At 31.7% G+C, this 24216-nt stretch overlaps 1 protein-coding gene across 1 annotated transcript in view; it reads left to right on the top strand.

Annotated features, from left to right (window-relative positions):
- Positions 1-1202: 1202 nt before the first annotated feature.
- LOC118187416 (mid1-interacting protein 1A-like) overlaps positions 1203-24216 on the top strand; it is a 118476-nt gene continuing 95462 nt past the window's right edge. Inside the window, exon 1 of the mRNA XM_035357634.2 lies at positions 1203-4063. Coding sequence (XP_035213525.1) covers positions 1382-2035 — 654 coding nt within the window. The 5' untranslated portion in view covers positions 1203-1381 and the 3' untranslated portion in view covers positions 2036-4063. The remainder of the gene's footprint in view (positions 4064-24216) is intronic.

Here is a 24216-nt window from a genome sequence, read left to right on the forward strand (position 1 = left end):
AGCAGGTTACACAAGTAATTAAAAAGTATTAATTAAGGGACTTAAGGATTAACTTGTGAATTGAGATAATTAGGGATAATTAAGATTAACTCGATAATTAAGAATTAACTTGCGAATTAAGATAATTAGGATTTTTGAAGCTTAAGAACTTGACTTCAGTATCACTACATATATAGAGCCCGAAAATAAAATATTGAAATTTCAGTATTAAATTGAAGATTATTTGTATCGAAATTGTTCAAAGAGATGCTATAAGTCGGAGAGAAGTCAGTATGTAAATCCTTATTCTGAGAAATTAGTTCATGCAAATTACTAGAGTTTGAAATAACAGAATACATTTTAAAAACAGTTTTGTATAGTGACATTCATGTGAAAAACAACGTTTTTCATTATTATTTACAAAAGTAATTGAACAAACACCATTGAATAATTAAAAGTAAATTTACATAAAAATGAATAATTATATATGCATATAAACAACAACAAAAAAAGTGATGAGTTGCATTAAATATATATTAGCGGGCAAAAAGTAAGAACATAAGTGATGTAAATCAATTACTATCGAACTAAAATTTCAGTCGTAGCATTAATTTTAAAACTATTTAAACAGTTTAAATAAATTGTTAGACCTATACTGAAATTATTGGTTTTTATGATTAACACCAAATATTTCCCCAAATTTAGATAATCCTATGACACATAACTTTGTTATATTGATATTTTTCATTATAAAGTATTGAATAATAATTGTTGTTATTTATGGTCGTTTTTGAACATTCATATACTCAAAAACGACTGATAATTAACTATAAAGGTTTTCGAAAATGTGTGCATTTTGTATTATTTAATTTTATAATTTTAAGGAAGGTTAAATTTTGTTTACCTGCATTATGCATGAATTTATATATGGGCAACATTTCAATGAGGACAATGGAATTTTGCAGTCAATTATATTATTTTGTAAGTAAAATTTTCAATAAAAAGAGCAAATAAAGCAGATTTTTTAAAATTTCTTATTTATATTCTGTCATTTATTATACGTATTTAATAATATTTGGCTTCTCGAAACATCACTGGTAAAAAAACTTCCTCCATCTGACAATGAAAAAACCTGTTTGACGAACGCGTAGCGATAGCTTCGCCAAATGTGTCGACCATGAGCAGTCGAACCGCCTCAAGGTGTGTTACAATCCGATCAGCTCTCATAGAGCGCGGTGGAACAGAGCGACAAAAAATCCTTCTTGCATTTTCGAGTTAGGTCACTCAGGTGGCGCACTTGTTCGGGTAGCGAGTGTGCTACGCACGCACACAAACGGAAGAAACAAGCTCTTAGGATTTGTGCTCGCCCATCCTCGAGTGACTTTCGAGTCTCTTCGCCATAATGCTCAACTATGGTGAGGGTCCCGCGCCGGTTGCATCGACAGTGGTCAACCGGCGAAGAGCTGGTGGAGACCAGCGCTTCAATTGTTCACAACAATCTGTACTCAGCGCAATTGATAGATTTGTGAGAGCTGTCAATAATATGGACGCGACGGTTCTGGTTCCATCTCGCCTTCGAGACATGGAGGTCCAGAACCGTCGCAAAAGTTGTCCACCACCACCACCTGGTCTCCAGCATCATCAAGACCTCTTTAGTTTTTATTCTATGTTGAAGGATGTCAAAAACGAGCTACTATGGGGACCTTCATCAATGGGTGCGACACTCTTCCCTGTTGTTAGTTCCTTCAGTGGTATGTCCAGCCCTCGGAGACCCCCCATGGGTATGATGATGACCACTGGAATGACCACACCGCGGCAACCATCTGATGATGGATTGGGCAGTAGCACAGGTTGCTCATCGGACCAAGACACAGACAGTGACTTCGAGAGCATCATGACAGACCGCGAAAGCATGATCATGGAACAGACTTCACATCTTGCGACTGCTTTCCGTCATCATCTTCATGGACTTCATGCTATTTTGCATCAGTTAGCAGATTCTGCGGATTACTTGTCCAGTCGGTATCAAGAAGAAATTGAGTCTCCTATAGCGTAGCTGCCGATGGTTAATTTGTGAAGGACCTCTTAATTATGGATAGATAAGTGCTTCATGTCAGGCGAAAGACATCTCATCGCAGTGTTATGGTGTTCCTTGCTCAATTGCTGCTACGAATATATCCCCTACAATAACACACATTAACTTCAAAATTCAGGAAAATGTGTTGTACGAGATCATTCAAGGAGTACTTACCATATCTGCATTCAGGATTTTGAATTCGAATAACATCGCGGAATTTAAACTCTTAACAATTAGAAATAATATCATTATCTATTGAGCAATTCAGAAGAAACATCCATTTAATTATACTTCTCGTGAATCTGATATCACAATAAAATGCATATATTGTGAACAATTAATTCATGATGAAAACAAAGTGCTTTAATGATAAGTGAATTTAGTGCCAGTACACCAAGAGTCTTCTGCCAGGAAATGTGTACAAAGATAACTTGGTTAAGTGCTACATCATGTGGTATTAAGTCATTTTTATAGTGGTGTTTAAAAGTTTTGCCCTTGAAATTTAAACACATTTTTGTGACTCGGTTTATGGATTCAGGCTATTGCATCAATAATGGTTTTAAGATTTACTTTATATGATATTTTAAAATGTTTCCTATTTAAAAATTATCAGGGAAAAGCAATGTTAATATTATGGTTTGAGTTTTAATGTCATATTTATGAATATAGTTAAAATGCTCATTATTTTAAAACATAGTTTAAAGCAGACTTTTGAAATATTTACATTTTTAGTAACTTATATTTAATTACTCTTTTCACAAACGTTGGAAAAACTTGATATGTAATAAATTATGTTTTGTTTGTAAACAAACATTTATTCAAAATTATAATTTTTTATGTGGCTCTGGAGTGTTTAATATGCTGCTAGTACTGATGAAAGTGCAATATTGAAGCAAGTTATATTTTGCATTCTTACAAAAAAATACTGTTTTCTTTTTTTAATAAATAGAAGTTGGTTTAGCAATTAATAATTTTTATGAAAATTAAAGAACTCAAAATCAAATTATTTAAAAATGATTTAAGTCTATGAATACCTGAAATTTCGAAACTTCTTTCAGAGTTTTATGCGTTACGAAACTAAATTTATTGCTGTTCTGAACTTTAATGTATCTAAGCTGAGTTGAATAATAATCATGTAGAACTAAATTATCTAATCATAAACTTAAATGAAATTGTACCTGAATTATATTTAGAAGCAAGTTGTGAAAATTAAAGAAATTAAATTTTTTTCCAAAAGTAAAATTATAAAATAACACCGGATATGTTTAAAAATTTGAAATTTAATTTATGCATGGTTAAATTTAGGATTTCGGAAATTTAATGTCATTTGAATGTAAATTCTATCATCAACGACAAATAATATTTAATTTGAAGAATAAATAATATCTAGAACATAATTATAAAATTTCTTTCAACTTTCACGGTGTACTGGCATTGTATTGTTATCCCAAAATATACACATATCCTTTATTTTTAAGGAAAATGTTGAAATTGTTGAAAATATGTATGAAAATTTCGTATTTATCACAGCATGAAATATAACAGTTTTTATGAACGAAATACCAAAATAAGAGGTCAATGTACAAGAACTACTTTTTCAGACGATTTGTCTTCATAAAACTAGTCTCAGTTATAAGCCAAACGTGAGTGATTAAGAATGTGTGAAATGTGAGTGAACTTTATACATAATACTCGTCTTTGGAAACATTTACGCTTTTCTATTCCTTTATTTTAACTTGTACGCATCTCAGTGTATTTTACTTCATACTTTCTGATGTCGCATGCGATGTGAATTAGGAAATGAAGCGAAATCAGTTTGAAAATTGTGTAGAAGGATAACGGAGGATTCTTTTATGATACTGACAGAACAATTATTTGGAAACATCATGTGCTTATTGAAAGTTTCGCCTGATCAAAGGAATTGGATATTATGTGCTAGAAAATTTGATAATGCTGTGGAGACCTTCAAATTTTCCAAATGAAGAGAAAAAACTTTACCTGAGCAAAGTAAGTAAATTAATGATATTTTTTATGATTTAAAAGATATTTTTGATCCCCATTATGTTTATAAAGTAAAAAAATATTTTAATATAAGCTAGTATGTTTTTAAATAGAACATATATGATGAAGTTTAATATATTATATAAAATATATAATATATATAAGTCCAATTTTCACATTAACTCTGAACTGTAAAGGTGCAACTGAAGAATCATTAATTTGCATAAACGATGTGCCGTACGCACATGAGCGAATATGTTACAAAAAAATTCCAGATGTATCTTGGTTTTTCAAGTATATATATTATTTCAATATTTTATTGTAAATTATTGACTTTCCTGATAAAATTAAAAATTACTATGTAAATTTCGTAAACATTAAATATATTGTCTGATTCTAAGTTAGGTTAATGCTAATAATTATTTTTATAAATTGGAAATTTTTTTTAAAATGAAGTACAGATTTTGTTTTAATTGTCTGAACACGGTAATAGAAAGTGTTCTGCAAAATTAATGTGAAAATGCTATAAAACACCTAATTATTAAATTATTCACTATTCTTTAATGAATTAAAGTAAAGTGTTTCCTATCATTACGTTAAAACATTTTCGATACATTCAAGAATAAATTTTTTGATTTGGGTAATTTATTCATGTTTGTTACTGATTTGAAATTAAAACTTCTGAGAATGAATTTAGGGATCAACTACACCTCAGCAATTATTTTGAAGGATTTGTATGTGTAAAATAAAAGCATTCGTGATTATGCTTGCAGCGGGCTATTTATTTTTGGTGAAAATGTTTATTAAACGTATCACAATGAATTGTGGATATAAAAGTGAAGAATCATTTTTTAAGTAATTAAAAGTAACGTATCCTTTATTAATTAAATATTTTGCTATACTATATCTGCATAAAACGGCGGGGTTTTCTTTTATAGAACTTCTCACTCACAATGTAGTGTCCGTTTTCATAAAATTTTGGAGTTGAAAACAAGTAATGGAATTAATGTATATGAAAAGGAATAATATAGCCCCACCTTTTTAACACTAAATGTTGTTAAAATGTAAAATACTTTCATTGCAGTGGCAGCTGATACTATTGATCGATATTAAATCTTACCAGATGTAAATGATTTGGTATACGCTATAGAATTTTGAGAAATTTACGCAGAATTTAAAAAAAAAAAATACGATAAAAATTCTATGCTATATTTTTTATTCTGACACATTAAATAGATTTTTCTTATTTCTTAATTTAGAAATATGGTTTTAGTTTCAGCGAAATGTATGGAATAATCCAAAAAAAGAATGTTTAAAAATTTTATCGATTTATTAATCATGTAAAGTGGTAATGAACACACGATCTTAAGTACTGTACTGTTATTTACTAAAGCTAACGGTAATTTTCTAAGTGTTTTGTATGGGCTTACCTGTGTATTGAAAATCAGGTATGTGATATAGATTCTGTTATAAAAACATATATTAGAATATACTCATTGAACGGGATAAAATTAATTTCTATGCTTTAAATTCAATTTTAATTTAGAGAAAAGCTTTTAAAAACTTGAAATTAAGTGTTATTTTTTTCTGTAAACTATTTTTGTGCACTGCCAAATATAAGCTATTTCTACTTTATTTATGGGAAGTATTTGTTACGTACCTCATCGCATGTAGGGAAAAAAATGAAAAAAATATGTTTTTATGTTTATAATAATATTTTTTTTTTTTTACTTTTTCTTTTTTTAAAGGGGCAATTTAATGGAATAATTTTATAGTACTTTTTTTTTTTCATTTTGCTCTGTTGTCTGAATAGCTCGTTTTAAATGTATGATTTTATGGTTGTATTTTGAATTACTGGGGATTAAATTTTGATAAGCTTAACGCAATTCTTTAGCTTAAAACTGATTCAGTTTTGTTTGTTCTGTATAATAAATTAACAAAGCTGCTGCTATCTAAGAATTCCTAAAGTAGTTTAAACAGAATACAAGGGACGCATAAATCTATTAAATATTATACATGAATTCTATTTCAATAGCGTTTAAATTCGATATTTGTATTTTTTTACAAATTTTAATAAGAAATATTATTTTTAAGTAACTTCAGCTTACTCACATGCGCTCATTTCGAATTCATACCGGACAGTGAAATTAACGTTATAAAATAGTTTTACTGTGAATGATCTAAATTTTGGAAACACTGGAATAGTACGCTCATAAAATGCTAGGTGGCGTTAACTTTGGAATGTTTGAGTTGTCTATTACTTAGCAGGTGGAAGGAGTTTTGAGGTTATGTGCCCAAAAAATAGAGATGCATCTATAATAATAGTATTAAAAAAAGTAAAAAGAAATTTATTTGAAGAGGGGGAACTGTTATTTACCGGTGCAAACGCAGAGAAAGAAAGAAAATGTCCACATCGTCGGTGATTCTCTGCTCCCGGAATCGAATTCAGATCTCAACTATTAGTATAAAATTCCAACACACAGTTACTAGCTGCCCACGTCGTATATGTGTACTTGTTGAGGGTGAAATAATCACAAAAACAGAAATGAATGCAATATACCTTATTTTAATTTAGTATTAAACATCAAACATTTAAATTGTTATTATTTTTTAACAGAAGAAGATATTTGGATAAAATGTTAAGGAAAGCTGGTTTATATAGATTCATTTAGAGAAATAATTTTTATAAATATGCATTTATTAATACAATTACAATAAACAGAGATATTAGAATTACTATTATTACTTCTTTTATTATTGTTGTTATTAATGGTAAAATTTAAACCATTCAAAATTAATTCTCAATCAAACAGCTTTTTGCCTTTTAAAACAACGTTTTTTGAAGTACAGCATAATAACCATATGTGAATTATATTTCAATAGAATAATGTTATCTTTGATCGTCCATACATCCTTCTCAAGCATTTTAATTAGTCTTGTAAATGTATAAAAATTAGTACAGATTTAGGAACTTAAGGATATATTAAATATATATATATACATATATACTATGTTTAATATGAGTTAATTTGAATAAAGAAGTACAAAATAAACTAATGTATATGCAAGTAAAATTATTAGAAATTAGGGTACATGATTAAAATAATGGTGTTTTAAATAATCAGAGATATATATGCTTCCAGCTATTCATTGAGTAAGATACTTGCGAAATTATATTTTAAAACCGATGATAAATTCAGAGTTTAGAAATAACAGGAAAAATAACTAAGTTTCGATTTATTTAATGTGTTGTTTCTCTTCAAAAATTTTTATTAAAATATTTACTGATTTTTAATTTTAAGAATCCTGACACCTAATATTCGAAATAGCAATTCGAAGGTGCATTGATTTGTATCTCAGTCAGTTTAAAAAGTGAATTTCTAAACGAATTGATAGCAATGCCGTTATTTTCCTTAATACGTTAATTTCATTAAATAAATTTGAATCAAAAATAAGGAAATTAAAAATATTTAAGAATATGTTTTAAAATCTGTAGAATATTTATTCTAAACTCTCCAAATTAACAACTCAAGTTGTTAATCTTAAAACTCTCCAAATTAACAACTCAAGTTGTTAATCTTAAAACTCTCCAAATTAACAACTCAAGTTCTGATATGTTTGTTTCAGATAAACTCTAATTCTGCGCAGTTTATTTTTCATATCCATTTCAATATTGTAATTTATTGTTAGCTTTATTTTAAAAATTTGTGTATTCACGAATGTGAATTACTAAACAGCAAATGAACGAAATATGTACATAAAAATACAGAAGCCAATTAGCTATCTGAAGCAATTTTTATGATATTTTAAAATATTAAAATATATCAAATTCTGAATAATGTAGTCCTCCACTTGAATATGAGCACATGGAAGCCCTAATTTGGAATTTGTTTTATTATTTAATTCATAGTTTGTAAAACTAGTTTTTGATTAATAAACACAACGATTTCAAAGTGAGCAATGGCAACACTGTACGAAAAAAAAAACATTTGTATTTCTAGAGCGCGAGACTGTGTATCGGTGTTTTTTTTAAATACTTTGTGATATTGATGTTGATTTAAAAAATAAAGGTAACTCACAAAACGTTAGAAAAACGCTCCCTTTGGAATCATATAAAATCTGAAAGCTTTCAGACTTTTTTATTGGGCAGTATCTTATTAGCATAGGACAGAGAACTTTAACGGAACTTTTTCAATAAAAATGTAAAAAGTTTCAAAATTTTATACATAGATAAATTTGAGGAAAAACGAAGACGAATTCTCTAATTTAATTTAGTAAACAACTTCTCTTGCTGTGGAAAGATTATAAGCGATAACATTTCTGTCGTCAAATAATTTTGGCAAAGTTTTTCTGTCCTCTTTCAAACACTGCTGGTGGTGGGGGAACCTGCTATTAGATGATTTTTTTTTCTATTTGGCAAAAATCATTAGCAATAACATTTTAGTACATTTTAAAAACTTTATTTATTTATTTATATAAAATATGTCATTTGTACAATATTATCAGTAAAAAATTACTAAAAATTAAAAAGTAATGCCGAAACATATGGTATAGGTATGCATAGTGCTAAATTTCAGATAAAACATTTGCAAGCCAATAAAAACGTTTCACATATGTAAATCTTCTTTACAAATTTTTTCATGGGATAATAATTTTACTAATAATTCCATCGCGATAAGATGAATATTTCAATATTTCATTAACCTGTGCCACTAGTGTTACAAAATATGGGTGTCTTGGCCAAGCGCAATTACTCATATCTCTGCAACTTTACGCGAAACCTTGACCGGCAACTAGTTTCCTTCGGAAATCTGTTCCGCATTTAAATATCATTGTATAATCTAAATTCATATTAAGGCCATTAAAATAACCATAAAATTGCTTCTAAATATTGAGAAATTTTTCTGAAAAGATGGACTCATAGGTATGCTAGTCTTCCTCTTTCGGAATAATCCTTAGAAACTTTTCAAGAAATTTTTAACTCAGATATATTTTTTTCCCTCTTTTCTTTAAATCCATTTCCTAACATAAGAAAGAAACAAAACATGGCAAATCGAATGATGCATAACGTTTGGTGTTCCAAATGAGCGAGTTTAGCCGCGTATTTATGGAAAAGCAACGGTTTGCTGAACCCCAAACGTAGACGACAATCTATCCCAAGTTCATTTTGCTTCCTTTGCGTAGCATTATTTCATCTGGATTACTGCTAAATGCTCTTAGCTGTAACCGCTTGAGAAGCTCTAGCTTTATCTTTTTAGAACCGTTATTCTTTATTTTCTTATTTATAAGATTTGGGAATCAGCTGAAAAAGCGTCGACAGCATGATGATTTAGATAGCTTACTAGATTACGATGGATTGCTATTTCGGATACCTCAAAATAGTATTCATTCCGCTTATATTTTGAAGCTAGATTTATGCATTTATTTACAGTTAGCAACAGAATCAGTCAAAATAAAATTTTGTTCATTTTCTTAATCAAAAGCGCTAATTCACAGGAAAAAGTATAGTTTAATTTTAAAACCAATTACCGGTATTTGAAGTATATAATTTTAAAGAGATTGATTTAATATTTGTAACTACAGAACTGTACGTAATCGTTAGATATCGCTAAAATTGAAAGCAATTGAATTTTGCATTGTTGTTATGTAGAGTTGTTACGGTGAAACACCGAAATCTGGAGAATGTCGACTTTCACCGGTGAATGTCAACATTCACATAGTCGCTTGGTGTATGTCCGAAATATTTTCCAAATACTCTTATTTCTGACTTACACCGGTGAATGTCGACATTCACCATGTACTGATGGTGAATGTTGAACATGTAAGAATATTATATTTCCTTCTCCGTAATTCATTCGCGAAAAAACGCACTTGAAACTCAATAAGAACTTAAGAATATAAGAACTTAAAACACACAGTACATTCAAAATGAGAAAGGAAAATAATAGAAGTTACAAACTTACCAAATTATGTGATTCATATCTTATTTATTGCAACAACTTAAATTATTATGACACTTTGAATTGCACAAGAGGCCCTTGCTTTTAGAACTGCATTTATTTGTGGAACACTTCCTTTTGGAATGGCAGCGTGTACATACACTCCTCTCTTTTCGACGCTACACCAGAGCATATCTGTGATTGTCGACATACACCGGTGAGGGTCCGAATGTACAAGAATGTAAAGAAATATTCGATCTTTCACCGACGTATTTGGTGAATGTTGATATTCTCCGGTGAAAGTCGACATTCTCCAATTTCGGTCTTTCACGGTTACAGAGTCATTAGGTTGTTTTGAAGCAGAAGCTGTGAAAAATGTGCAATGCCTTCGCCGGGACTCGAACCTGGGCCTCAAGTAGTGTACCACTCAAGGAAATGTTTTTAGGTTTCATCATTAAGTTTTGTTATGATATCAAGTAGTATTGTGTCTCTTCAAGCTGTAAGGTTTGTAAGGTTATTTTCCAAGAACAGAGCTTTATTTACATTAGTATAAGAATAAAAGTAAACATAAATGTTAATTAAATTCCTGATTATTTTTGTTTGCATATGAAACCGTTAATGAGAGTCAAACTTCTTTCGCAAGTCACTTTTGATGGCAAAATTTTGAAACGTCACATGGGGTTAGTTTTGATAACTTAAAAAAGTAGAGAAATGTGGGTGATAACCAGAAGAGAAATACTAAAATAAATTAGTTAGAAAGCTAAATGTTAATTATTTCGTTTTTATTCTTTGACTGCAGACTAGGGTACATTGGGAATCCGAAAATTGCAAGGCTTTTCTCCCTTCTTACCGCTTGTCTTCGGGGTATAACTGGAAAGCACATCTGGCTAGCAATCGGAAGTTTCCGGAGTTCGAGTTCTGGCAAGGTTAATGTTGATTCTTCTTGTTTCCGGCTTCAGAGAGATTCTAAATCGTTTATAACTGGCTCCTGAACCAAAAGACAGTGGACAATAATTAATCATCGCTAGGATTTGGCGGCTGGGTCCTTTTGTCAACAGTAACCCTTAAAGTGGGAAGAACGTGAGGTTTTTTTCCCGGCTCACCGCGTGCCTTCTTGAAACTGGAAAGTGTTAATTTAGAAGTCAAAAAACAAAAATCAGCGTTATATTTTCAAATTTTCACAGATTTTGAAAATTTGAAAATATAACACTGACTTTTGTTGTTGGACTTCTAAATTAGTATTTGTTCGGCGTGTTATTGTATCTTAACTGGAAAGTAAATGCCTTTCTGCATATGTAAGATTAATTTCTATAAACTACTAATTTTGTTTGAATACCGACAGGGGTTGGACAAAATATGGAAACACCTTTAAAAAAACATGTTTCTTTGCTTAATATGGTGTAGGAAACCCGTTGGCATCCAAAACAGCTTGCAGTCTTCTTGGAATGGATAAATACAGTTCCTGTATATTTGCCAAGGGAATATTATACCAGTCTTCTTGCAAAACGGTGGCAAGTTCAGATAACGATGTTGGCGGTGGATAACGAGAACGCACTTTCCATTCCAATGTAGACCACAAAGGTTCGATAATATTCAGGTCTGGTGACTGTGGTGGCCAGTGGAGATGGGACAACTCATCCTCGTGCTCAGAAAACCAGTCCTGGACAATGTGAGCTGTGTGAAAAGGGGCTTTGTCGTCTTGGAAGACACCATCACCATCGGGGAACAAAGTTTGTACCATGGGATAAACTTGATCAGCCAAAATGTTCACATAAGTCTTGGCAGTCATGTGCCCTGACACATCATGGGGCTAGCAGAGAACCACGATATAGCTGCCCAAACCATAACAGAACCCCGCCATGTTTCACTCTTGGCAACAAGCAGTCTGTATTATAGGCTTGAGATGGCGTTCTCCAGACGTAAACTCGGCCAGAAGTGGGAAACAATGTGAAAGAAGACTCGTCAGACCATATTACTCGTTTCCACTGCTCTATAGTCCAGGCTTTATGACTTAAACACCACCTTTTCCTGTTACGGGCATTAGCATCACTGATGAGTGGCTTCTCAATTGCAGCACGGCCAGCAATTCCCTGTTTATGAAGCTCCCTTCTAATTGTTTTGGTACTCACAGGGTTCGGTAACACAACATTCATTTCAGCAGTAACTTTTGCAACTGTGGTCTTCTTATTTTTCGTCTCAATTGCCCTTAATGATCGTCTGTCACTATCACTCAGGACACACTTTCGTCTGCGCTGTGATTTAGCAGATGATGTTTTTCCGCTTTTCAAATATGCGGAATAAATCTTCGATAAAGTACCTCTTGAAACACTAAACACCTCGGCTACCGTGCTTACGGAAGCACCTACCATACGTGCTCCAACAATTTGCCCACGTTCGAAGTCTGTTAACTTTGACATAATGCAATGACAACCTCACATAACAGTACTCCGACAACAACTGAACTGTTTAGCACATTTACGAAGTTGTATAGGTGGCGTAAGTAGTCAAAAACGCCAGCGCCACCTACATATTTCATTAAAATCAATCTTTCTTTTCAAACATGCATTTCACAAAGTGTTTCCATATTTTTGTCCATCCACTGAATTATCCCTTCTCCTTTTTCTCCTCCGAAAAATAATATCTTCAATCTCAATGAAACATTAGTTATTGTGTACAGTCATTAAATTAAAAAAAAACACAGGAGACATGAAAACTGTACTATGTCCTTGCTGGGACTTGAACTTGGACCTCTCGAATATCCGCCGAGTGTGCTACTGTTACCCCACGAAGGCATGCAGAAAGGAGGGAGAAAATATAATATATATTTCCCCTCTTAAAGGGTGATTGGGAATTAGGAGACCCAATCGCCAAATCCTGATGGTGAAGAATCATTGTCCACTATCTTTAATTCGGGAGACATTGTAGATTTATTAGATTATTATAAAGCAGAAGACGAGGAAAATGAGCAAATCCCTCGCCGGGACTTGAACTTCGACCTCTCGAATATGCGCCGAGTGTGGTACCGTTACACCACAAAGGCATGCAGAAAGGAGGGATAAAATACCTTATAAGTGTTAATCAACGAATATAGCAAAACAGCTAAAATTATTTATATTTTTAAGTAGTAATACTCGAAATTATTTTGAACAGTCTGCTCTTGATTTTCTTATAACTTTAAATCATTTTTATTGAAGCACATGCAGTTCTTCATATTTTTTACCAGAAGGAATACACGATCATCTACTTTTTTAAATGCCATAGGACGTTACTAACAGGTATATGTAACAGTTGTAAAAGAGGCAGACTTTCCACCATTCTTACCATTTTTATTATTCTGTATTCCATTATTAATGAAATTTTGCTGTTTGCATTTTTTTTAAAGTTAGCCATATAGATATAATGTAAAATACTTAATTGTTTCAAAGTCGGAATTGAAACTATTGATTCATTTATCCAACATAGGTACGCTCTTGCATATAATGAGATTTATTTCGACGTCTATTCATTTTCTCCTTTGGTTGACTGCGAAATGTAAGGAAAAGTAGAAACGGCAGAGATCTCTTATCAGGAAAAAATGCAGCATTTGAATCTCATGAGGTCATTTACTTACGGTTATGTGAATATGACATACTTCACCGACTGATTAGAAGTCAAATATCTGACGTGTTTTCCTAGAACTAACTTCCTGAGTCAAATATTAAATTCTTGCATTTACTTTACATAAATTATAAGCATTCTTTATATTGTGCTAATATGGAAAATTACAATTTTGATATCTATTTCCTTGATTACCTTATTGTCTTTTACACTTTATTATTTATTAAGCATCCATACGTTAAAAATATTCTGTTTTTAATTTAGGGGGAAAGTCTGCATTAACGGGATTTGTAAAATAATAAACTATTAAAGACGAGCTTTAAAGGATTTGCAGCAATTTTCCTTGAACTCGGTATAATTCGCATGTTGGAATTGTAAGTTATTTTGTTATATATTTTCTCCCTCCTTTCTGCATGCCTGCGTGGTGTAACAGTTAGCATACTCGGCACGTATTCGAGAGGTCCAGGTTCGAGACCCGTTGAGGGCATTGCGCATTTTTCATGTCTTCTGTTTAAAAAAATCCCAATCACTCTACAACCTCAGCTTCGACTGGAGAACTACTCTTTTCTGCTTATATGTATGATTTAAAATAAATTTAAATCAATTTCTTAATCCTACACAGTTTACTTTTTCTAATAATTTCTGTTTATATGCATGATAATAATTTCTATTTATATGCGTATAAAGTCTGCATTTAAGATGGTGAATTACTATACAGCAAACTTAACGTTGTTGAAATAATTGTTACCTTGAAGTACTTTACACAGCAGGCTAAAAGCGAGAAGAAAAGTTTGCGTTTTAGTAGAAGACAGATTTAAAAAAACACAATTGATCATTAACGATTTCCTTTACTGCAACTGTCTAGCGCAACCAAAAGCAGTAAATGACATCCGTTTGATGTAAATTAAACGAAAGAATTCAGAATACCTCACTGTTCTTTTGAATTTTACACGAGGGAAATTTACTTTCTCGGCTTAGTTCTAGTTATGACAAAGCAGTTTTAATTTCACGATAATTTAAAGTAAAGAAGTTCAAAATAAAAATCATTCATGAGCATTTTGGCAGCTTGATTCAGACAGAGTCTTCAAAATCTTAAATTATTCAAAAATCTTAAATTATTATCTTCAAAATTTACCTATTTCTACTTCCTTGAACGAAGTAAAGGTAGTATTGTAATCGCAAAAAATATTGAATATCATATTTCAAAGAAAATATCCATTTTGACCACTCTCGAACCCATTTGAACTATGTTTTTGAGCGACACCACTACGTACAGACAGACTAAAAGAAACTTTTTCCCAACACGCATTGTAAAATGGATTTAAAATCGATTCAGAAGATATTTTTTCTTGACGTCTGTACGTATGTATGTATCTCGCATAACTAAAAGCGATTAGCCTAAGAACGTTGAAATTTTGTATATAGGACTGTATAACATGTAACTGTGTACTTCCGTTTTAGTTATAATCGGCCGTACCAAATATATATACATATATACCCGCTCTGTTATTGAGCTCGGTGAGCTCAGGTTTTTATTCTTATATGTTAGTAAATTGTGAAGTTTTTGCTTTAAAAATGATTGAATTATGTTACTAGTTTGTTCCGGTTAAGGTTTTTATGTCTTTAGTCAATCTGCATGCAATAGTTGTAGAATTATCAACAATTTTGAAGTTGTTTAAGTGCGGTTAAGCCTATTTTTTTTTACCAATAGCAGACATATTTTTTACATTTACAACTTATCAGAATAGTGAATTATGCCAGTTTCTGCACTTCCAGTATCTTCTTGCGAGTGAGACCAAAAGTGAACTTTCAGTTTTGTGCACCGACAAATCTGCCTTCTTACCCGCTGGTCAAGTTGCTTGTTTTTGTGTAGAAACTATAATTTTAATTCTAAAAAACTCTTTTTTGTTTTATTTGTATTTGGTGTTTTATATTTTTCCCCATTTCTCAATTTTTAATGAAGATATTTTGAGATTTTATGTCTTTTTGCTTCGCCACGAAATGAGAACTAAATTAATTGAATGAGAAATATATTTCCAAATAAATTTGAGGAAACAAGTTTAAATGAAATGAAGCAAAAAATGTGTATAATTTAATAGGCTCTACAAGGAAGTCATGTGCTGTCCATAATCAGATCAGATTTTTAATACAAAATCGCTTTGCTCAGAAATAAATCTTTTCTCATCTTTTCATTGTTGCTTTTATAAATTTTGTTGCTGACAAAAATACACGCATTGTATATAAAAATGTAATAAATATCTCCTGTCAGATAATGTTATACGCAATCTTGTGCAAATAACAACTTCACGTAAAACTGCAATTTTTGGCAAAATTACCTGGGAATAAAAATCGGATAAATAAATTTATTAACGTTAAATAGGAGAACATATTCATCTAATTATATATATATAGTCACAGCTATCTGAACATATACATGGAAAGATATACGAGCACCCTCAGAGATTTTCATCACATAATTCTTCTTCTTCTAAGCCAAACATGTCTGTCTCAATATTTTTAGGGCTGAATAGCACAGCAGAGGAAATCTGTTGACTCTTTCATATTCCGTAAAAGAACAACGTTTCGCTTTGCCTTTTCTGCTTTTTTCTTTCGTATAACTTGCATGCTAAATTTAAAAGCAGGAAGTGCATTCTACTAAATACATAGTTTAATGTATTCCAATTTTTTCATCAGAAGCAAGGATTATGATTGAGAACATGTAACAGATTCTAAAGGTAGTGATATTTTCTTCTAGTTTAGCTAAACGTTTATATATATATATATATATCTATTTATATCTATATCTAGTATAAACGTTTATATATTAACATGTTTAAACGTTTATAGCTTAACGTTTTATAACTAGCTACTTTTTTCTATCTATCTATATCTATATCGCGTGTGGGTGTACAAATAACCCTCTATCAAACGCCATACATACAAAGAAATTCGCGACTTAATATATATTAAATAACATGTTCTATGGTTAATGAAATAAATAAGTAAGGCAGGCTTCCAGACTATGATAAGTTTAGTCATGTTTTGCCTTTTAACAAAAAATGCAAAATTAAAATTTTCTTCACAAACCTTTTACAGGGGCGGCTCCAATAAGTAATTTATCACATAGCCTGTTGGAAAAAAGGTCTGTATGATATGCAAAATTAGCGTTGAAAACAAATTTTCAAGGTAATGGGGTTTAATAAAATGAACCATTTTCATGTGATAAAAAGAAATGGTGGCTTTGTTGTTTTAAAGGCTGGATGAAAATTGAGTTATGTTGAATACAGATTTCAAGTTTGGGGATTTTTAAATTTCAGGAATGTAAAACATACTTTTATATTTATGTTCCTCATATGTAAAAGGCATCTTTTAGAAATTTGCTCTTCAAAACTGTTATTTACAAACGCTCAGCATTATTTTTATAAGTTTTCTTAAGTTTTGATTAATGGTTCTCACATAACTTTGAATGTACAATTAAAAAAGTAACTATTTAATTAATTATTTTAACAGATTTTGTTATTTGAGTAATTTTGCTACGTAAAATGCGAGAGAGGATCGTTTCATGTAGTGGAATTTGTCAAATAACACTTTATTTAGCGCAAGGACTGCTTAAAAATTTAACGTAATGATAACAATTTTTTCCAGCATTTCTATCACATAATCGTAATGTTTGTTACACATATTTCGATGAAAAGTTTAAGAAAAGTCTGTTCTGTTCGAGCGTTCAACAAAAACACCAACAGTAACGCCAATTTTTTGATCGACTTCTTTTATAATGATTCTTTCAGAGAAACTATTCTGAACTACTACTTGTTTAATCAGTAATCAGTAATGGCAAAACATGCAAGGGTTATTTGCCTGTGGAGATAGATGCCTTTGTAAAGGACTTTCGAAGGGAAACTGGCTGTTATTCAGGTTATACACTTTCGTGTTTACGCTACATGAAAACACTCATGGAAGACGCCGATTCATATTGATAGAAACCCCAGTCATAACTAGCGTTCAGCAGAGAGAGAAGGATGTGTTCAGCAAATTTATACATTCGGTATCTACTTGAATTTTCTATTTTCAAAGAGAGCAGTAAATATACTTATTAATTGTGGGCTGATGTATATTAATTATTACATAGAGTCACTAGGTTATATCGATGCAGGAATATGATATTATGCAATGCCCTTGCCGAGATTCGAACTCCGGTCCTCCCGAATACCTACCGAGCGTGATTCCGGTTACACCCCGAAGGGATATAAAGAGGAGGGAGAAAACACCTTGTATACTCCCCCTTTTAAAGGGCGACTGGAGATTAAAGATACCCAGTTGACAAAATCTGGTAATAACGAATTATTGTCCACCACCTTTTAGTCTGAGCACTTCAGAGTCTTTTCGAATTTTTCGGTGAGAGGAAACCGAATAAATCCGCAATGCCCTAGGATTCAAACTCTGGAACTCCCAAATAGGCGCCGAGTGTTCTTCCAGTTACATCACTAAGGCATGCGGAAAAGAGGGAACATAAAATCTTAAAAAAAGTCATTGGAAAAATTGTGTAATTTCTTGCTGTAGATCGATTTTTATGCTATATGTATCATACATGTAAGATGTAGACAATATTATTTGATTAACACGCTGTTATGGAAGTTCAGCAGCTTTTGAAAATAATATGCATGTTTCTGGTGCATGTATTAGTCCTATGTAGCAAAAGACAATCGAGAAATATTTAACATTGGAATCCTTCTTCGGGTTACTTTTTTGAAATATTTTAATTTTTCTTTTTTCCTTTCCTCTCAGTCTAAGAAAGAATAAGGTCGCTGAGCGTTAGTGATGGATCTAAGCTAGATTTCCTGGGAGCTGAATGACCTATTTGAGTGAAAGTTTTCTTGATTTAACTCATTAGTAATTATTAACAAGGAACGATTCTCTTTAAAAAAATCCTTCACGAAGCCATTCCTTCATCCACCAAGATATCCCTTTCAACGTGTTAAGCGCCAAGCCTGTTTTGTCTGTCTTTCCGTTTAGCCCGCTATATTCGATTTCACCGATATGCTGGCGGCCGGAGATCTGTGTAGAATTTGTCAGAAGATAGATCTGATAGAAGAATATAATAATTTTAAATTGTATATTGTACGTCTTGAGTGACAGATGTGATCTTGGAAGAAAAGTACAGTAAGACCCCGCTTAACGCGGGGGATACGTTCCATCAAAGTAGAGCGTAATGCGAAACAGCGCTAAACGAGGCTATCTTTACATGTAAATATTGGGGTTAGGGGAAGATGGCTAGGAAATTGGTTAGGTATTAAATTTAAAAAGTATGTTTTTTTAATAAAAATAAAACCAAACATTTATTTCTTAAAGCCCAAATTAATACCACATTATTATTTCTTGCAAAAATAAAAACAAAATATAAATAACAAAACGAATATTCTTAAAAAAAACAAATAAAATTCTCAGTCATATTTAGTTAGCCTTCCGCGTTTTCAGTGTTCTGCCTTTTTGTGACAAAAGCATCTAATGTTGTTTGCCTTTTTCTTTTGCGTTGTTCTCTTAAAAGTTCTTCATAAACGGATAGAGCATCTCTAACACCACGCCTTACTTTTGAGCTCCTGTCAAAATTCGGATCATTTTCAATGAATTGATCCATTATTTCAGTTATGGTAGACAAACTCCTTTTTACAAACGCCATCGAAAGTTCTTTTTGCTCTTCTTCTGAATCACTGCTGTCAACATTTTTGTTTTCTTCTTGTTCAGTTAATTCCTTGAGCTCATCATTAGAAAGACTAGCCGCTGCTTCTTGAATTATTTCTTCGACATCTTCCACATTTACCCCTTCAAAATATGTCTGTACAATACCGCACCAAACAAGAAATACAAGTACACTCTTTCGGATATGTATTTGAAACCTATCGCTGCATAATATTTCGGGGAATCCCCGTATGCTGCGAGCGATTTCGTGGAATCCCCGGGTTGAAATAAAAGAGCGCTAAACCGAAACAGCGCAAAACGAAACAGCGTTAAGCGGGGTCTTACTGTATACTGTTAGTAATCGCCTATTAACGCGGTTAAGTTTTATTGGATTTCATCTCTCAGTCAATATTAGGCGTGATTAGCCTTTTTGACAGAATTCTGCTTCGGTCGATAAATGGCCAAAGCGAGTGCCTGTTCACTGCTACTTTTAGGATTGCCATATGAGCTTACCTTGTAATGGGATCAAAGTAGTTCGAGTAAATATGTAAGTTATAAGGGACAAAATCTTCAGGTATTGGCTATGTTGGATGATGTGACTCAAGTCTTCGGTTGAGAATCGCATTTCTTTTGTACTTTCTGCCTCTTTTTTGAAAAATACTCATTGATGTCAAATTTCTAATGACAAGAAATTTATCTTTCTCTTGTTACGTCACATCCATATCGATGTTCCCAGATGCTGACAGATTTGATGTGCGCATCCATTAAAAAGTAGAGAAGCCACCTTTTAGTCAATGTCTTGAGAACAGAAAGCCATAAAGCTTGTTGGGGCTGAAAAGGAAAATGTTCCTCCGAGGCAACAGATGATATTTTAGTCATAGCATGTGGAATACTATAATTTTCTTTTACTGGTATGTTCTCACACGAAAGAAATACTTGTCTTTTGAAATGTCGCTAGCGTTACTAAACATTAGTTTACCATCAGTAGTTATTACGAGGAGTTTATTTGTGTTAATTTGCAAATACGCTTCTTGGAGTTTTTTACCATTTACGAGTGCACTTCACATTTTCTAATTGTTTAATAAACTATCTGAAAAGTAGCTGGATTCAGGTAAAAACGCAGGATCTTCTAGGTCAACTGAATTATAATGGAGGGGGAAGTTCTGCCTCAAAAAATGCCTTCAAATGAGGTCAACATGTGTAATTTCCAGAACTGCCTTAGAAAATGGAAACAGAAATGCCGTTGAATAAATCTGTTTCCTCATCCGCTTTGATATTTTAATATGCAGGATAAAATATTCGGAAAATTCGGTATACGTTTTAAAAAACTTTACATGAAACATTCAATAAAGAAAACTGATAATTACAAATTTTCATTGATGTATACAATTGAACTGTCGTGTTTTTTTAAGTCAGCAGGGGCTTTAAATTTGGAATTAGTAAAATTAAGTTTTTAAAATTTCTTTTACCTTCATAAAAATGTTATAATAGTCATTATGAGCAGACTTAAACTACAATAAAATTATTGACTACGGACAAGTATTTATTCAAATAAAATTCTCTGTATAATGTTTTATCTTTCGTATTATAAGGGAAAGTAACAATGATAACTTATAGAAAATACATTAATTATATGTAATTATTTAAAAGTTCTATTGAGGAAACAAAAGTAAATGACTCGAAAATATTTTGCAGAAAAGCATGTTGATGCTTGAAGCTCAGAATTGGGACGCGAGCTGGCACGGTGATTGAAAAACATTGTCTGTTGCTCCTCTCATTTACGATAGTAAAGTGTACTGTCATCACTTCAAAGGAAGGAATTAGAGGATTTAAGGAAATCATAGGATTCTACCTTTTCGCCGTAACAGTCTTTACTATGGCTATGTGTCATGGTTTGAGGGGGGGGGAGGGAATGGCTTTGACGTGCCTGGTCTAAAGTAAAAGACACATCCAAAATCTAGAAAAAGAAACGGCATGTAGTTAAATAATTAAAAGCTTTGTTTTTGAAATAAATTTTTAGCTTAAAGGAGCGTTAGCTTAGAAGGACTATTAGTGTCGAAACGGAATTTTGTATTGAATCACTGGGAAAAGATGAAAATTTTTAATTTTTTGCCACCAAATATTATCGAACTGTATTATTTTAAAAGATATTAAATAAAGAAGAATGTGCATGAATGTAGGTACGTTTCTCGCATTGCGAAACGAACGATGTTACCTCGAACCATCAAAGTTTGGATAATGTAATCCTCCACCGAACATAGGCATATGGAAGCACGAATATGGAATTTCGAATTTGTTTTATTTTCGGTTTAAATTTTTTTTAAAACTTTAAATGTAATTTTTGATTAATGAACTCAAGGATTTCATAGCGAGCAATGGCAACACGGAACGGAAAAAAGCATTTTTGTCTCCAGCGCGCGAGACTATCTATCGGAAATTCTAAAGATATGCTCTTTTCAAATATGTTGTGATATTCCTGTTGAGTTCAACTTTATGTGGCTTAAGTGCGAAGAACATGGTATTTAATAAATATAATTAATAGTAAGGAATTTTTTAACTATTAAATAAACTGTTAAATATCATAATATAAAATCTGAAAGCTTTCAGACTTTTTTCATTATTATTTTTTACTTCAACATTCTAAATTGTTACTTTGCTTGTTTTCCTCTAAGGAAATTTTTATAATATTTGAGCAATTGTTTTCATTAATTTCTTCTTCTAAAGACAGTAAGCAATATTCTTTAAATGCAAGGTGACTTGCAGCGACTGTAAGGAAAGTTAGCAGTATTAAAAAAAATGTAAAACTATATTCTGGAAACTTATCTTAGAATGAACTGCAAAAGTTCAAAGCATAGTTCTTCAGTTTCTTTATTTCGCTTCCCCAAGCAGTTATTGTAATAAAACTCTAAAGTGTTTTTCTCTCAGTGTGGAAACTTTCTTGATTTATATCATTGTTATCCGAATTTAATTGGGGTTCGTACTGTACATTCATAATTTTTCCGAGGATTGAGGAATTCATAACAAGGACATGAAGCTGTTGAAATCGCTTTGGAATATCTTTGCATAATCTGTCTAGTGTTATAAACAATTCTACCTTCAATCCACTTTCGTAATAAAGTTCAGAATCTCAAGATTCTTCACCTTATCAGTGAGTGGATAAGATAACTGAATACTAGTAGTTCGACCTAAGATCAAATCCAAAGAACGAGTAACGTGACGGTGGGGTTTACGTTATGTGTATCGTAGAGTATGTGACGTCGTTTTCAAGCTGATATGATAGGAATATAAAGTCTTTCCCAATTTTTAGACTTCGTGGAGAATTTTAGTTTTCCACGAAGGTATCCCTTCCTTTAGATAAAAAACCATCATCATATTTGCTGTAATGTAATGAATCCCAATCTTTTTTCTGTTTCGGAAATACATAATACTAACTAATATAATATGTTTCACACGGAATACATTGCTCCCAAAAATATACCATCCGGGGCGAAATGATCCCTCCACCGTTGATCTGAAGCCGTAAATATCCTTAAATATCCAAAAAAATAATTGTAATAAAGAAAGGATAAGGATTAGTCTGGAAAAATTTGTTTCAGAAATAAACAAGGCTTTAGATATCGAAAACATGCAGTGATGCATATGCTACTGTGGGTAGTTCTCTTTCGATTAAAAGACTCACCAATACAAGTTTTTGAGAAATCTATTTTATTTTATTTATTTATTATTTAATCGGAGAAACCCACTTTATTTGTTTTTAAAACTAGGATCGGGCTATTTGGATTAATCCTGGTTAAGTATTTAATGCTTAAGGAAAGAGATGCCTTCATGGGGGATTTTTAGAAGGAAACTGTCTAGTATTTACATTACACATTGGGAAGACTTCGAAACATCTCTTGCTCCCATGAAACTATATGATAAATTATTTTTCTTATTTTAGTTTGTAGAGACATTAGGTTTTTTCGTAGCAGGAGAGATGAAAAATGAGCAACGCTTTCTCCGGCACTCGAACCACGGGCCTCTCGCATACGCGCCTAGCATGCTGACCACTACACTACGAAGGCATGCTAAGAAAGCGGGAGAAATACCTTATAAGTTCATTAATTATCTTATAAGTATAAAATAAAGGTTTATCGTATAAAAAATTTATTTAGAGTATTTTTAGTCAATAAGTCGCTGCAAAAAATTCATATAAACTTATGAAATGGAAGAAACTAAAAAAAAAAACACTGTAGATTTCATTGCAAATAATTTAAAACCTTAATTAATCTTTAAAATCTGTTGTTTCTGAAATTTATAAAATTAATAGCAATGCAAAGAAATCTGTTATATGATTCTGCAATAAGAATCATGTGACGTAGTGGCATAATAACCTTGAAAGCTCATTTCCAAACGATGGTGGATGAATCAATTTTTTTCTCCCTTTTGTTTCAGACTGCAAATATGTTCTTTAAAAAAGTGTAGAAAGTCGCCCAGTAAATGTTTTATTCATCATTCTTGTTTTTAAAGAGAGCAAAAAATTTGTGATATAATTTTGGAAAATTTCAAAATTTTATATCCGATGCATTTTTAGATGTTGAATTGTTAAAATAACGGATGTCAAATAATCAAAATTTGAGTAATTTTACGAAATTTTCAAAAAATTCCGAAATTAAATAAAACTTTTCATGTAAGTTTTCATTTTCCCACTCTATCTGATGTGTAAACAGTAAAATTCGGAGATTTTTAGTTTTGTTCGTTAACTAAAGAACATTAAAATTAACATTTAAAATCTGAAACCTTTCAGATTTTTTTTTGTTGTTGTTGTCTCTGCAATTTCTTATTTCAAATTATCTATTAATAATTAAAGAAGGTGAATGTGCAGCTGATTCAGGAAAATCGTAGACTGAATGCCAGTTTGTATGTTCTTCATTGTGAGGGGTCGGTTCTTGTATTTAGGCTGACAAAAAA

Source organism: Stegodyphus dumicola, chromosome 3 (genome assembly GCF_044657685.1).
Source record: "Stegodyphus dumicola isolate Sdum_Otavi_A_Nest chromosome 3, ASM4465768v1".
Taxonomy (NCBI): domain Eukaryota; kingdom Metazoa; phylum Arthropoda; class Arachnida; order Araneae; family Eresidae; genus Stegodyphus; species Stegodyphus dumicola.